This window comes from Aspergillus novofumigatus (assembly GCF_002847465.1).
Source record: "Aspergillus novofumigatus IBT 16806 chromosome Unknown P174scaffold_7, whole genome shotgun sequence".
Taxonomy (NCBI): Eukaryota; Fungi; Ascomycota; class Eurotiomycetes; order Eurotiales; family Aspergillaceae; genus Aspergillus; species Aspergillus novofumigatus.
In genome coordinates this window covers 907,168-922,712 of record NW_020194280.1, presented here as the reverse complement: position 1 = coordinate 922,712, position 15,545 = coordinate 907,168, and the positions used below count along the sequence as shown (strand labels likewise).

Below are 15,545 nucleotides of genomic sequence, written 5' to 3'. Positions count from 1 at the left end.
GTTGTAGTCTCTTAGATTTAGTTGAATTTTGATTGTGAGTACGCTCTGTATTAGAGCTTGGTTCCCTCAAGGCACCTCATCTCCTCCTTCCTCCTCTGTCTCATACGCATACATGCACACATTCTCTTCATACCACTCTTCACCCTCTGAGTATCAGCGACTCATCATCTTGCCATGGCTAAACCAAAACAGCAAAATAGAGATCAGCAAGGAGGCCGTGAATACAGATTCGGTCGAGGAAGAGGCGGCAGACCCAACCAATCCCATTTCAATTCACACGATACAGTAGACAACAACTGTCGCTTTCCAGCAAAAAGCTCCGAACCCAGTGTTAGTTGGACTTACACCTCAGCCTAAGCAAGCTAGGAACCACTGACGACAATCTAGGCATCCTGTGGCAGAGGCGGATACAGGAACGTTTCCTCCGGAGGACGAAAGCATGGTATCTGTGTGAGTCGTCTGCTGTCCTGATTCGATTGAGTGCAACCCAGCTGACAAAGAACACCCAATAGAAACCCGGAGACTCGCAGAAGCCGGGGATTGCGTCCACCGGGAATGTCAAAGCCTCTGTACCCAATGCCCTCACCAGCAAGACGAGTAATGCCATTTCGAATGTTTATCAGACCGGCAGTTCAAACCGTGATGGAAAAAGCTTCACCAAAGGTGAGAATTTCTTGTTCCAAGTCTTTGAAAGTGAACAGACCGCCTCTGATAGCTACCTAGCATACCCTGCTTCTTCGTCGAAGCCCAAGCCTGAGGCAGACCGTGTCCTTTTACCTCAGTCTCTGCAGTTCGTTCCTACGAAGAAGAGCTTCTACCAACGTCCAGGTAGGGATGCATCTGCCATCGTGAGAGACACTCTACCCGCCAAACTTTCGGCATTTCAGCGTCTTCCCAGCGAGTTACGTTGGAGGATCTATGAACTCACTTTTGACGTTCACCGAGTCGAAGTCGTCCGTTTGCGGGACAAGAACCCAGAAAACAACATCAAGAGAGTCCATTACCGCCTCTACCATCGTCAACTGCGACCTCGCGACCCAAGAACACATGCCGCACCCTCAAGTGAGGGACGCTTTACTTGTCCTGCCCTCCCCATTGCGCTTCTGATCACCTGCCGCAGCATCTATCGTGATACTCTGTGCCTGTTCTACTCCAGGATGCAGTTCATTTTCAACACGACTCGTACCGTGATGCGCTTTCTGAAGATCACCAGCAAGGAAGCTCAAATGGCGATCCAGCACATCGAGCTCAACCATACCATGTACAGCGAGCCTGCGCTGCTGAATTTCAGGTGGTACAAGTGCATGAGCGACATGGCGTGGTACAATGCCTGCGATGACCTGACTGTCTACTGCAAGGCGCTGCGTGTCCTTCATATCGATATGAATATTCGGGACTGGCCCATCAGTCTTCAAGTGGGTGAGCGGTGGTCCTTGCCGCTGCTTGCCTTTGCGCGCTATGGACCACGACTCGACTGGGTCGATATTCGACTCCACATGGGCAGCTTCAAAAAGGACCAGCTTGAGAAAGTCGCTCGGGAGATTGAGGAACAGATCATGGGTCCAACGGCTTTTCAAATTCGTGAGGATGAACGGCTGGCGAGGGAGTTGGCGGGGCCTGTCAAAGCCAAGGTTTTAAGACTTGTGTTTTAGTTTGTTTGGTAGCTGTTCATGGCGTTGAAACACTGGGATTGATATGAGGAGTGGGAAAAGGGACTTGCCAACGAAGGAATGGGAAAATTGAGACAGAAATGGTTCGAATCCGCACAAGGATCACTCGTACATTGGCATCAATAAATACTTCAGGCAAGTAGGTGGTCTTTTTCAAAGAAATTCAGGAAGTATATGACTTTGCCAAGTAAGGAAACGCGATGATGATCGATATGTACATGAGTCATGATTATAGGCGACTGTAAGAAGAAAGATGATGGAAAAGGATCCGCGCAAGGCCGAGGTCACCACAATGCCTTGTTGTTGGATTCGCAACCCTCAAACATGCATTTTCCTTTATTTGCTCTCATGAGGCCCAAGATCCTCCGTAGGTTGAGCCTCATCGGATGGGACTGCGTGGTATGCCTGCATACGACGTCGCCGGATGAATAGGTAAATGCCAGCCATGAGCCCGCTCATGGAGCATGCAATTAAAACAAATATCAAGAGCTCCCGACCCCTTGGATAAGCTCATACGCTTGGTTTATAGCTTTGGCTGCTTCCTTGGCTGTGCTGTAAGAACCTGTGACGTCATCTTCATCGGACAGCTTCGAGCTGTACAGCAGTGAAGGGTCGTCAGGGGTGGGCTTCTCCTCGCCCTGGAAACCCGCCAGTCGCCAATTATCTGGTGTAGTTGTGTGGTGAATGGCAGAAGTACCCAGGACGTTCCCGGCCTTATCCACTGCTTCCACGGAGACCCAGTCCAGATATCCGTCAGCGATGTACATCGTTTCAAAGTCGATCTTGGTGGTATTGCCGACCAACACGGGGATTCCGTTCTTCTCCTTGCGGGCGTAGAAATTCCACGAGGCGATATCCGTTGCTCCGTTCCAGCTGACGTGGAAGATAGTCGTGAGGTCTGTCTCATCTGTACCGTACACAGTCGAGACCACGTCCGGCGGGGTCAGAGGACGACCCTCAAAGGGGAATTTGTAGGACCGGTAGGTGGAGAATCGAGTGGATGCAAAGCTGGCCTGCATGAGGACTTTGCCGTCGGGCGAGTGCTCGCTTTGGTAGCCTCGCTCACTCCAGCCAACAAAGACGTTGCCATTTGGCAAGCGCTGAACGCTACCACGGAGCCGTGTGAGACCTCCATCCGGGCGGTCGTAGCGGTTGAGCAGCCGCGCTGTCATGGGGGATGCACTGGTATCCACCTGCACAAGGAGAGCAGCAGAATGGTCTTCATCTTGTCCGCCTTCATCAGAAGCATTGTTCAAGAACGAGATAGTTGTATGTGTTTCATTTGACTCGACAAACCGGACATGGTGCTGCTTAGAGAATGTGAAATCCTGCACAAAGTCTGAAAACTTCCCCCAAGCCTCCAGATAATGTGTCCATCTTGTCCGGAAATGAGGTAGATTGTGTTTGTGAACCGCGCAGACAGTATATAGTCACCGGCCGCGTTCTTATCCACGGCGTTGACATGGACGTAGTCCCAGCCAGGCTGGTGAGACGGCGAATCCCAGGAATTGACTGTTACAGACTCATGAATAGGGATGTGGCCGACCGAGCTCCATTCATAGAGTACAGCTCCGGTAGCTACATCCAATTCCACGAAACCGCCAGTCATGACCCAGCCATGTTCATCGGGACGCCCGAAATCTCCAAGATCCATGTATTCAGGCCGGTATAGGCAAGCTAGGGCTGTCTTTCCGCCGTCGAGGATGTTGAATTCGTGCATATTGAATGCTGAAAGATCATTCGTCACGCCAACGGCATATTCCGGCTCGTAATGCTCATCGAGGACATATCCTAGTCCCTTTTCGCTGCCGTCATCATGATACGCATGCTGCAGGATAAACGAGAGATGAGGTCGATCATCGATGTTGTGCACCGCCTTGAAATCGAAGATATTTCGGTTGTCAAACATGCATGAACCAGCCCAAATCAGGGTCTGAGCAGAATTAGACTCGTAAGTTGGGTCCATGCTTCAAGTGTTTTGGAGAGACATACCCCATCTGCGTCATAGATATACGGTCCGATTTGGCATGGCTTCCATTGCTTGGTGGGAGCCTCTGGGTCAATCACGCCATATGGCGCGACGAACCAGTATCCTGGACTTACAGATTCACGGTCATAGTAAGCAACGTCGAATCTTAGCGCTCTAACTTCGGGGAGCTTAATCTTGTCAGTCCAAGGTCGTCCAGCTTGTATTGGAGGACATACTGTGACAAAGGACATCAAATCATCGTCAGAACCGGCAACACCCTTGCGGAAGAGAAGTAGAAACAAAATGCAGAAAAACATCATGGTCAAGGAGTGGCTAGGAGAAAATCTCCGTAAGAAAAGCAGGCGAGAATAAGAAGCAAAGGGAATGATATTAGGTCTCGAGGGAACTCCAGAGCAGATTGATGAGTCGACGCTTCGACTGGACGACTGCAATCCTGCTGATCAAAGAGACTATAGAAGCGTACAGACTTATTTCCAAGAGTAGCAAAGTACTCCGTGGTGGAGAAGTTAGACGACAGTGATGATAAAACGAGAAGGAAGCTAGAATGAAACTGACGAAGCCACAAAACATGATAATCACATATGCTCATTCACATCGGTACAAGTGATCTTGTGCTCCGTAGGAACTCAGGAGCAGACGAAGCCCATGTGTCTACTCCTGCGACCACGCAAGATCTGGTATGGGATTTGGCAATCAATGGAAGCGGGCATTCTTGGCGACGTTGTAGGCAGTGGAGCAGATTGCGAACTTCGCAGTTTGAGAACAAAATGTGATGGCTGAGTTCTGCGATTGACGTATGCCGACTCGTGTACAGTGGCCCATAACCCATTAGCGGCGTCAACATTAGTCGAGTCCAGGTCGAAGACTGCGCGGCCTGTGATACTTCCCATTCTCGGGTCCCCTTTTTCTGCAACAGCCGAAACCCGATCGGGGAAGATTATTCTTCATCATTATTAGCCCGATTGGAATGTGAGACACAAGACCAAGAGATCTCGATGCTGTGTGCCTCTACTGGATCAGTCACTCAACAGTCATCTTGGCGTCCCTTAGCGGGATTGAGGAACCGCAGTCATCAGAATTTCTGGAAGAAGTCTATCAGCGTCAACAATGGCAATGGTTAGTTCAGCTTTACGGCTGGTTACCCGCAGATTAGTCTACTGGACGACGGCAAATCATTGTTGGGATGTGGACGTGGCCATGCTCCACTGTGCACAGAGCTTGGAGGCCTTGGCTTTTGGCCTAGCCTTCCTTTGCCCAGCGCTGATCACTCGAGGTTCCAGTCCCAATACTGCTTCATCACATCACATCCATCTGAGGCGAAGTGGTTCAGGCGATCCAGCGAGCCATCTGTTTTGAGTCTCCCTGCATTGTGTTGCCCCTCTCTAGTTGAGGGAGCACCACGTGACAGTTCTTCGGAAATGGACACTAATACAGTTAGTTTTACGCCTCTCAGTGATCACTTCTATCCGTACTCGGCTTTATGACCATTATTATTTTCGATCAAGCAACTCACACCCACACCGGTTCGGACCTTCAGACTCGCCCGTGAACTGATCGTTATTATCCAAACTTTTATTTACATAAGCTATTCACAGAATTCTGGGCCAGGGTCCTCGGATTCCAACAAGGTCCTTAGCATGGTGTCTACCCAGACCAAACAAATCACTGAGGGCATCAAGCTAATCTGCACGACTCCGTCGATCCGCTATTCTGCCCTTCAATTAGCGTAGCTCGCAATGGCTGGCTCGCCAAAGGTTTTGGGCCTATATGCAAGAACTTCTGCTAATGCGATAAGCAGCAGTCCTTCTGTGCCTAGCAAATCATCTAGGCCAAGCTGGGGTGGTAGCGCACGCCCGCATACTACGTCAAGATCCAGCCGTGACGGATCGCCCGGGCCATCATGGGTTAGCGCATCAACCGCTAATGCCCATGCGAGTGGGTTGTACAAGACACCCTCATGAGTGTAAACCCCTCCTGCAGGCTTGCCGCCGCAGATGGTCTGTAGGTGGTTATTAGATACGCCGACAGCCCGGGAGTCTGAAAGGATGGCGGACGCCTGGCTGCCGCTCATAGGCTGTACGATCTCATCGAATGTGGAATAGATGGTGGTTGTGGGAACATATGCAGAGTCCCCTCCGTTGCCTCGCAGAGTTCTGATAAACTCTGTGTTCCACCCCTGCTGCCACAGCGACGGAGTGCAGGCAAGCGCTGCCAGCCACGGGCACACAAGTGACCTCACGACCGTCCCGTGGAAATCAGGGCTGATGGCGATGAAATCATCAACCACTTTTCGGGTAGATGGCCAGTACTTCAGGGCCCATTGAGTATCCAGTCCGCCTTGGGACCATGAAAGAACCGCGACGTTGGATTCTGAAATGGCCGAAATATAATTGATTGCATAAGCGACGTATTCAGAGTTGATCTGAACGTCATTCAGCGAGGCCTGGGGGATGTTGAGCCAAACCACGTCAGCATCTGCGGCGCTTCCCAACTTGCCGAAGTTGAAGTAATAAGTCGTCCCAGCGGGTGTAGCAGTTCCGGGAACCAGAATCACAGGCTTCTTTCCATTCTTACCATAGCCGAACGAGGTGGGGATATGAATCGCTGCTCGCAGTGCATTTTCTGCGACTGAGTAACGGGCATCTCCTGGAGCTTTGACCGGGTAAATGGCTTGGCCCTTCGGACTGGGGTTCAGGTTGTGAATCGAGTTGAGATCCAAGTTGAGGTAGCCATTCAAGAAAGAGAGAATGTCGGCCGGTATCAATCCCACCGTGAGGATTTCACGCGCCATTTTCAAGAAATCAGGAGTGCCATCTGCAAAGATGGATTGAATCTTGTCGAAGGCGTCCTGCACAGACTCATCGTCCTTCGTCGAGCGACTGTTCTCAGTCTCGTCGATTTTTGACGCGATTGAGGAGGCAGTGCTCTGAGCCTCGCTTTTGATTGAAGAATCATTGGCAGCACTAGACAGGATCGAAACAAGACTTGAATCCGAAGCGGTTGGAACGGCGCCGCGAGGAAGCACTGCACCAGAAACCAAGGGACTAAAGATTGCCCTGTACAGGACGGCTGCCTTCAGCAAGGAACTCCACCTCATCTTGATTCGGCTGCCACTCAGTGGAAACGCCTTGAGATGGTAACCAGCTTGATTCAGACATTTCGGAGGGAAGGCAGCAGGCAATTTATCTGCCGTTTTCTCCAGAAAAGAAGTATACGAGCTGCCTTCCCCTCTCTGAAATGCCTCGGCCTCCTAATCGTATCTTGAATTTTAGCTTCAATATTGAGACTTCTCTTATTGATGGTGGCTGATCATTCGCGGTCTAATAGGTGTGCGTGACCACTACATTGACCAATTCCACGACCTTACGGGGCGCGGAAGTGCGTCGGGCCATGCTGAGCAAAAGGGGCCAGGGGAAAGAGGCCAATGATAGGATCGTCCTCCAGATGAAGTTCCATTGCTTCTTGTCTTCCGCTCAAGCTCGGTTGACCTAAGTGGATCTTCATGGCAGACCCTGGGCGCTCTGTTACGGGCATCAGAACGAAGAACTGCCCCTCACCAAGATCCAAACGAGCAAGGGCAGGATCCCGAACTCAATCTATTACACTTTGGCTAGGGCCCTTCCACTCCATGAAGAACCCGATATCAATGAATAGCTCAATTCTTCTTCGAACGACTCGAACGAGGCCCCGATTCACTCACATGTGATCGGCGCTCTTAGCTGGGGGAATGCCGGGGTCTCTTCGGCGCTTGCGGCATTAGCAGTTAGCACTTCCCCACATTTGAGGGGAAACCACCCCGTATTGCTGACAATGCTCAGTTGCTCACAGCTCACAAGGCAACAACTCTCCAGCCCCTGCTGTAATCGATAGCTAGTCGCTGTGTTGATTTGTCAGTACTCAGTACTGGCTAAGAAAGCACGAGCTTCTGGAACGATTGACAAAGATCAGAGCTGATAACCTAGGTTGATTGTGATCAAACCATACTACGGCGATCTTCAGATTGCTCCGAGAAATCGACGACGCATGTAAGCTTAACCTAGCTTGACTGTTGGGATGAGGAGAGTACGCAGCAGAATATTCATACATTCTTATGTCGCTTCTAGTGCGCTTTTTGGATGTATTGTCTGCCCGATATGATGGACATACTTGCATTCTGCACAGCAAACTCGAAGAAGAGTAACACGATGGATAATAAACAGGTGGAGCCGCGATCAAGGATATAACTCAGAACGTATAACACGGGGAGCTAAGTCCCGTCGTAGGCAGCAAGGTATGCTCAAGGACACAACGATATTTGTCATGCCAACTCGCGTAAAACTGGGTTGCGAGCGTTGGCATATGGCGAAGGTATCATCCGGTCTTCTCCAACGTGCTGGGATTATGCGCAACCCGATGTCCATGTTGATCGGTGAAGATGACCTTCGAGCGTTAGCATTTGCGTCGTTGACTCTCTGAGACGATGTATTAGGGGTAGTGGGGGCGAAATCGCATCGTCCCGTACCTTGGGGGGATTCGCGACGTCCTCCTCGTCCGCTTCGGCTTGATTCATCACAATCTTTTCAACCTAGAGAAACCCTCTATTAATGTTGATCAAGGAGATAAGCGTAAAGGAATATCGACGTACCTGTCCTTCATGAGATCCGCCCCGATAGCGGGTATAGACATGGTCACCCTCATTAATATTCTCTCCTTTCTTGTCTTTGATTCGCTCGGCCGACATCTTTTTTACTCAATCTGACGACTAGAAAATCTGAGTGTTGATATTGTTAAAGAATTGAAGATGCATCAAAGAACTGGGAAGATATACGAGAGGTACAAAGTGGTTGATATACAATAGATGTTCCGCTTCTGTAATTCTGATGTCATCTCAGATGCACCCATGGATCCTCCGTGGGCAGCTGTCAACAAGACAAGACAAAAGAGATCTTTGTATGGCTTCACTTCGGGTGCTGTGTTTGCATTATTTAGTGGTTGATCGACATCTATCCCAGCAATTGTTGACAGCTACCTTAGGCCTCTAGAGATCTATGGTGGACGAACTGCTTTAGACTCTGTTCCTTTTCTAGAGCAGAACGGTGGAAGTAGCATCTTGGACTTAAGATGCTATTGCTGAATAATGATTTTCTGGATAGAAGAAGACTCAAAGATTACAATAGCAGTCTCAATGTTTTAATCCTCAAGATCAGTCAAATCATAGAAATGACCGACGGCGTGACCAAGACTAGGTAGGCATAATCGGCATCAAGAAACTGCCTAAAGATTCAGAATATATGTGACCCCATTGGATGATTATCATTCGGATGGCATGTCATAGGTATATACACTAATGCAGTCATAGGCTGAAAAAGAGGTCCGTCAGACCAGATCAGAATCACTGATGTTTAAGTGTCTCACAATGTTGCACTCGAGGTTAGGGTCCATACATGGCATACAGTTGCAATTGAAACCAAATTTAGCACCTATAGCATGGTAAATGCGCACGTGCTGGTTTCTGATTGAAGTATTGTCCTTAGCTTAGCAATTATTCCATGTCTTGCTGGTCGTCATCAGTTCTTGTTTCAGGATATGCGATGATCAATGTCTGTCTGTTATCCTAGAGGATGACTGCCCGGCCAAGCTATGCCGGTCAACCTACGCCTGGTGGTTCCTAAATTCGCGCCGTATATTGCTCTCTGGAGTACGTTTTGACCTATTGGGCAAGTATTCCCCTTCACTGTTGTAGATATCTCTCCAAGGACATTCAGACCCCAGAGTAATCCAGGTCTATGAGCAATTTTGTACCCACATTGACCTTCGTTTAAGAAGGTTGGATCCCAGTACTGAATCCACGTTGAGTGGCAATGTTTGGATATCTCCAGACTGCGGCTTACGGGCCTTCCCCGGTCCACGTGGTGAGATGTCACACTAGGCAGAGATTAGTATTTAGTAGTGTGCGATTATTACAAGCTCTGGGAGCGGTCTGAATTCTTTGAGAAAAGGCTCGATGAAAACAACCCAATTACTCGGGATCAGAATGCAAGTAGTCAAGAGATGGTGGTGCTCAGCATTAGAGAGGTCAATATCTTTTCCGATTCGAGATTTCAAGATTTCGCGGATTCTTTTCTTTATTGCCTACGCAATCAACCTACGGTGTGGCGACAAAGAGCGTTGTACAAGCCGTCTTAGCTTGATAAGGTGCGGATGTTTCAAACAATTTGGATCATTACTTGATACGTTGATAATCTTCCGTACCCAGACTGTCAATTGTTCCTCGCCTTCGGCAATGACAACATGTAGTACAAACAACACTACAAAACATTGAGGCACTCTCCCTGATCGGGAGGTGAGAGTATATCAGTAAGCGAGCAGTATTTACTTACCTATGTGATCAAGTAGTATATGTTGCAGGCAAGTGGTATACGGAGCATATCGAACCATACCTTCACAGTGACACTACCTGCATAACCTATCTACCGTGCCTTGGCAGAGTACATACGTCGCTTGGAATGTAGGGTCATACTGGTTGTGAGGTCCTCCAAATCAAGAAACAAGACGCATAGTAATGCACACAGAGGGCACTGAAGAAGAACCTAACAACAGTGTATCATTTATATAGTATTATGATGACCAAATAGAATCAGCCTGAAGATCCTGACACGATTCATAGTCATCGCTACGAAGTTTGGGTTGATGGAGCTGCCAGTGTAACAGTTTCGGCGTTTGTGATTAGAGACTGCCGACTACCACCGTTGCACCATCAAGTGTCACACATACCACAACATGCGGACCTACTGACCAGCCCCATAAAGGAGCCTGCCAAGAAGCCATCATGAGGAATGCTCCTGAGCAAATAATCAACATTCAGCTGTGTATGTCTCTCCCTGCTCGCAGAAAATACAGCAGATTGCTCTCTTATATATTCAATTGTTTTCTGCAGACGATTGGGAGATCTGAGCAGTGAAATGGGAGATGGTGACACGGTACTGAAACGGTAATGACAGAACCGAAACAGCTGGTGGACTGGTTACGTATGGAACCTCGAGAATGTAACTCTGATGGCGATCACCACATCGGCCTACAACTCCTTACGTACCTTAGGTTCACTATTATTTATTTAGCATTTACTACCGATCTCAGTGGATATGATGCTGAAGTCTACTCGTCGTAGCGCATTGTTGTACGTATAGATCACAATGATCAGGAAGATAGGTAGTACTTATTAGTGAACCTGTAGTAGCATGTCCTTACTTATAGAGTAGCTTAGTTCTATTTATGTTAAGGTCATGCAGACAAAGTCAACCCTCTGAAGACGTCTTAGAATTAATATTGGGCATATTGAAGCCAAGAGATCGGCCACGCTACCCACGCTACTAGGTGATATCCTTGTAGTACTCCGTACCTTGAAGGGACTGCTAGTTAAACACCACTAAGTCCTTCATCAACTTGCCGTCAAGTTTTATGAAAATCAACAGTAGTTTCGTCCGCGCCCCTGGAAGAATTTGGACATCTGGTTGATCGTCTCTCTCGAACCCAGTTAGTTTATTACTGCCCAGGATAGGTAAGGTAGTAAGGTAGCAGATGATGGAAAGTAATTACGATACAATACTACCATACCTGAGGGACTGAGGGCCCAAATGGGCACTGTTATGTTGCACTCTGCCAAACAGGAACCATAATCTGGTAGTATCTATCACGGTATCGCCATCCCATTATTTTTGCTTTCCCTATTTCCATTTTCCTTTTCTTTTTTAAAGTTTACATTACTTCGTTTTGGGTTCATGATCGAGATCATCTATCTTCAAACGTCTTCTCTTGCCTCGCTTCCTCCTTGCAGTTGTTATCGTTGCTTCAAGTAGTTCCCTTTACTCCTCCTCTCCCCCTTGTGACAATCTCTTCTGGAATGGACACGCGTTGATCCATGCTCCAACCATCTATAGTCCCCGTCACCCTCCATTGACTACGACTGACGACTGTTACTACGGTACTATTCTATAATATAATAATAATACTACTCTACACTCACAACGGCCCCGGCCTGACCTGAAACTAATTTTGACTGCTACGACCTCTACAACAACCATCTCACCCACCGCCACCACCTTCAACTTGGCGGCCTTCGTGCAACTACAGCATTGAACCTTTCTTTTTTTCCCGTCTGGCACCGTTCTGTGGAGAGTCCCCGTCCACCTCTGTTGATTCGATTGCTTCTATTCTTCCCTTGCTTGGGCATATTCTCCGTATCTTCCTCTTGGTCTACCTTCCTCTCCATCTTACCTCGCCGCTCGACACCTGCAAGGAAAGAAGGTGGCTCCACATTGCCAGTCGAACAAGGACCTAACTTGACACTTTTATTGGTGTCACCTTCGTTCTTCATACATGCTACTGGGCTCGATTGACAGAAAGGGACCTGGTCTTTGTTGGCACCGTTCACTTTATCGTGGACGCACTCGTTCTGAAGCTGAGCTGTCAACCTTCTAACCACCATCAGCCTCGGTGGGGCCTCTATTATTTACTCCTCTGCTCACCCCATACTTTGCCCGAGTCTTCAGATGCATCGTTGTATAAATCGGTATCAGCCTCGTCTTGTCTTCCACTACTAAACATCGTCCCATCTGTTGTCCGTCTGCAGACTTGGCTGTACGTATTGTCGCTTTTGTTGGCCTCCTTAGGTAAACTGCTAGCGTACCATCGTTGCCGCTTCAGCCATGACAGCTCCTCTAGTCAAAGTCCTGCACAGGATGCAGGAGCTCTTCTCCAACATTGTCGCTGCATTAGAGGCAATGATTTTGTTCCCTTCATTGTTCCGGGATCCCTCGCGTAAGCGGCGGAAGGCTTTCCATGGCGCCTACTGGCGACGACGGACGCTCGACAATTTTTCCGAGGAAGTCGACCGCCTCTTCAATGCACCGTTGTCTTTGCGCAATATGATTATCATGTCAGAAAAGATCCGAGAACAATTCAAGTCGTGCCTACAGTCCAGCCCGGTGTGCATGTTGCCATCGTACAACCATGCACTGCCGTCAGGAACTGAGAAAGGGACGTATCTGGCTTTGGATGTTGGGGGATCGACATTCCGAGTCGCCTTGATTGAATTAGGAGGCCCGGGAGCAATGAAGATTCTTCAAGAGTCATCATCTCCAATCGACAACGATGTGAAGCTGTTGGAAGGGACCTTGTTCTTCGATTGGATGGCCGAGAAGATTGAGTCAATGCTAAGTGCGGTGGGTGCTGACTATGGTCGGGAAGCCGTGCCTCTCTCAATGGGATTGTCATGGTCTTTTCCGATTGAGCAGACATCCATCAGCAGCGGCCTGGTGATCCACATGGGAAAAGGGTTCTTGTGTTCCAACGGTACCCTTGGTCAGGAGTTGGGGGATCTGATCGTCCAATCATGCCGGAGACGGAGCCTCAACGTACGAGTCGACGCAATAGTGAATGACAGTTCCGCAGCGCTTCTTTCGCGAGCGTACGTCGACCCTAAAACACGCATGTCTCTAATCCTCGGAACTGGAACAAACGTTGCGGTTCACTTTCCTGTGCACGAGATAGGGTTAACCAAGTTTGGCACCAGACCGCCAGGCTGGTTTGATTATGCCAAGCATGTGATTATCAACAGTGAGCTGAGCATGTTTGGTGGTGGAATTTTGCCCATGACCCGATGGGATGACATCCTCAACCGGACTCACTTACGGCCTGATTACCAGCCATTGGAGTACATGGTTACTGGACGCTACCTGGGTGAAATTGTCCGACTCATCATCGCAGAGGCCGTCGAAACTGCGAACTTGTTTGGAGGCGAGCTTCCTCATTCCATGCGAGACCCTTACTCCTTCGATACCAGCATTGTTGCATTCCTCGAAGCAGACACGTCACCATCACTGGTCCCTTCAGCAGCTCTCCTCCAGAAAGAGCATACGTTCCCAGTGTCTCCATCCGTCGATGACCTGCGCTTCTTGCGACGAATTTGTCAGATCGTATCGAAGCGCGCGGCGGGTTATCTGGCAACCGCGATCCACAGTATGTGGTGCCTACGCAATGATGCGGAATTTTCCGATCCGACAGAATCAAAAGCATCCTCTGTCAAGGATACTCAGGAAATCACGATTGTAGAGAGTGAGGAAGACTCTCGGAGTTTGTCCATCGCATGTGATGGTAGTGTCATCAACAAATATCCCGGCTTCAGAGATCGCTGCCAGGAGTATCTCAACCAGCTCACCCAGCAAACTAATTCGTCGCAGGGGTCATTAGATCCTGCTACGAGTCCTTATATTCGCCTTGAACTAGCGCCAGAGAGTGCTATCTTGGGGGCTGCAGTTGCAGTTGCCGTGGCTGTGGCGGATCAGAAGTAAGAATAAAGAATTCTCACTCTTGTGGAGACTTGATGTTGTTGTGTTCACACCCTCCCTGCGAGGCGTGTCTTTCATGCTCTTGATCTCTTTTCCATTGCCTTTCAACTTGCATTAACGGTGTTGTGCGTATGGACTACTGTTATCGTTATACTCAGCTTATCTCTAGCCCATCGTTTCCATATCATGAGACTCTCTTTTAGTTGCGATTCTGCGATTTGTTTGCTACTGCATATAAGGCTCGAAGAGACGGATGAAGCAGGGGTCTCTAGGCGTCTGGTATAGAGGGTTCGAACAGGCGGTTTGTGGTTTAGACTTTCGATGTACATAATGATAGCCACAGATCAAAAGCATCGGGTCTTTCCAAGTCGACTGATCGCTGTTCATTGTGTTTGGCCCAACGATAACGTACGAGGAGGGTTGGACTGCTGCCGAACGAAGTTTACTTGACTCTCTGACGCTTCTGAAAGGTAGAACATAGCCACAGGGTAGAGCCAACAACCGAGTAATGGTGCATCGCACGGGTCAGATTGTCATGTCTGTGAAGTGGCAAGCCATCAATCTGGACGAACGTCGAGCGAAGGCATTATTTGATGGAACAGTGCGACAATTGCGCGGACAAGAGACTCATTCCTTGCAGAGATCTTGCAGCAACTCCAGCATTCGACGCTGGAGCACGGACAATTCGTCCCTCGAGAGCAGGCCCTGATGTTGACTGGCCGACTCAGTGGATTGAGGGCGTCTGGAAATTCCATGTTGGGGAACTTTCGGGGCGTCAGAAATCAGGCTTTCCTTGATGGTGAAGAAAGGAATACCCAGACGTCGAAGCTCGAATGTCATCGCTTCCGCCATCTGTTTGGAAGCTCTGTAGACCTTCGCATTGTAGTTTTTCAACTCTGCTTGATCTTCTTCGGCTGTCTGAACGAGTAGGCGGGAGTTTGATTAGTCTCAGGTCTCCATGGAAAGCTCTCTTCTTTCCTTTCATGTTGAAAGGAGGCATAGAACATACTGAGACTTGTTTTGTATCATCGACCGGTGCCCCAACAGAGCGCCTGGAGGAATCACATCAGTACAGCTGCAGGAATGTATATGGCAATAGACAGGCCGGACGGGCTATCGCAGGCAATGATGGATGGTTCAACAATGACTTACAAAACTGCATCTAGCTCCTTTTTCTTCTCTACACGAGCCTTCTGCTTCTTGAGTAAAGCTTCTCGTCCTTGCCACCACTGCCTCTCGTGGTCGTGCTGGCTTTGGATCAGTCGTCGAATTCGTCGTTGTGCGTCTTCATTCTGGGACACTTCCCGCATCACATGTCGCAGTGCGGCAGGCCATGTGGTGATGGAAGAAGAGTCCGCGATACTGCTTGATGCATGAGGTTGCAGAGGAGCTTTAGCTGAGGGCGCATGAGCCCCTGTGGTTCTTTGATAAGTTGAATGATTTGAATATACTTGGGCTACAGGAAATGGGTGTGAAGCTTCTGCAGGCTCATACGAGTCGTCTTCCTCGTCCTGCGTTCTTTGTTGAACTGGGGAATGAGGTGATATATGGACAGAAGGA

The 15,545-nt window shown here is 49.0% G+C and overlaps 6 protein-coding genes across 6 annotated transcripts; 2 read left to right on the top strand and 4 right to left on the bottom strand.

Annotated features, from left to right (window-relative positions):
* Positions 1–64: 64 nt before the first annotated feature.
* P174DRAFT_494501 (uncharacterized protein) lies at positions 65–1,810 on the top strand. Its single transcript, XM_024830858.1, has 4 exons — positions 65–330; positions 388–450; positions 513–663; positions 685–1,810. The coding sequence occupies exons 1-4, from the start codon at positions 175–177 to the stop codon at positions 1,650–1,652; spliced, it is 1,338 nt and encodes a 445-aa protein (XP_024679442.1). The 5' UTR covers positions 65–174; the 3' UTR covers positions 1,653–1,810.
* A 342-nt stretch (positions 1,811–2,152) lies between these two features.
* P174DRAFT_423707 (uncharacterized protein) lies at positions 2,153–3,956 on the bottom strand (the record flags this gene model as incomplete). The annotated part of the gene is made up of 4 exons (XM_024825145.1): positions 2,153–2,904; positions 2,967–3,603; positions 3,663–3,827; positions 3,876–3,956. 4 exons carry the CDS (start codon positions 3,954–3,956, stop codon positions 2,153–2,155), a joined length of 1,635 nt encoding a protein of 544 aa, XP_024679441.1.
* A 1,421-nt stretch (positions 3,957–5,377) lies between these two features.
* Positions 5,378–6,757, bottom strand: P174DRAFT_423706 (putative lipase; the record flags this gene model as incomplete). The annotated part of the gene is made up of 1 exon (XM_024825144.1): positions 5,378–6,757. The coding sequence occupies one exon, from the start codon at positions 6,755–6,757 to the stop codon at positions 5,378–5,380; it is 1,380 nt and encodes a 459-aa protein (XP_024679440.1).
* Positions 6,758–7,871: 1,114 nt separating this feature from the next.
* On the bottom strand, positions 7,872–8,380 carry P174DRAFT_433942 (DUF2945 domain-containing protein; the record flags this gene model as incomplete). Its single annotated transcript, XM_024825832.1, has 3 exons — positions 7,872–8,111; positions 8,162–8,224; positions 8,285–8,380. The coding sequence occupies 3 exons, from the start codon at positions 8,378–8,380 to the stop codon at positions 7,872–7,874; spliced, it is 399 nt and encodes a 132-aa protein (XP_024679439.1).
* A 3,964-nt stretch (positions 8,381–12,344) lies between these two features.
* Positions 12,345–13,988, top strand: P174DRAFT_376816 (putative hexokinase; the record flags this gene model as incomplete). The annotated part of the gene is made up of 1 exon (XM_024822716.1): positions 12,345–13,988. The coding sequence occupies one exon, from the start codon at positions 12,345–12,347 to the stop codon at positions 13,986–13,988; it is 1,644 nt and encodes a 547-aa protein (XP_024679438.1).
* A 624-nt stretch (positions 13,989–14,612) lies between these two features.
* P174DRAFT_394601 (uncharacterized protein) lies at positions 14,613–15,295 on the bottom strand (the record flags this gene model as incomplete). The annotated part of the gene is made up of 3 exons (XM_024823638.1): positions 14,613–14,903; positions 14,995–15,037; positions 15,138–15,295. The coding sequence occupies 3 exons, from the start codon at positions 15,293–15,295 to the stop codon at positions 14,613–14,615; spliced, it is 492 nt and encodes a 163-aa protein (XP_024679437.1).
* Positions 15,296–15,545: the final 250 nt, after the last annotated feature.

Coding starts and splice junctions, on each gene's coding strand:
- P174DRAFT_494501 (XM_024830858.1), top strand. CDS start 175: ATGGCTAAACCAAAACAGCAAAATAGAGATCAGCAAGGAGGCCGTGAA. Junction 331..387: donor CAAAAAGCTCCGAACCCAGT/GTTAGTTGGACT, acceptor ACGACAATCTAG/GCATCCTGTGGCAGAGGCGG. Junction 451..512: donor GACGAAAGCATGGTATCTGT/GTGAGTCGTCTG, acceptor AACACCCAATAG/AAACCCGGAGACTCGCAGAA.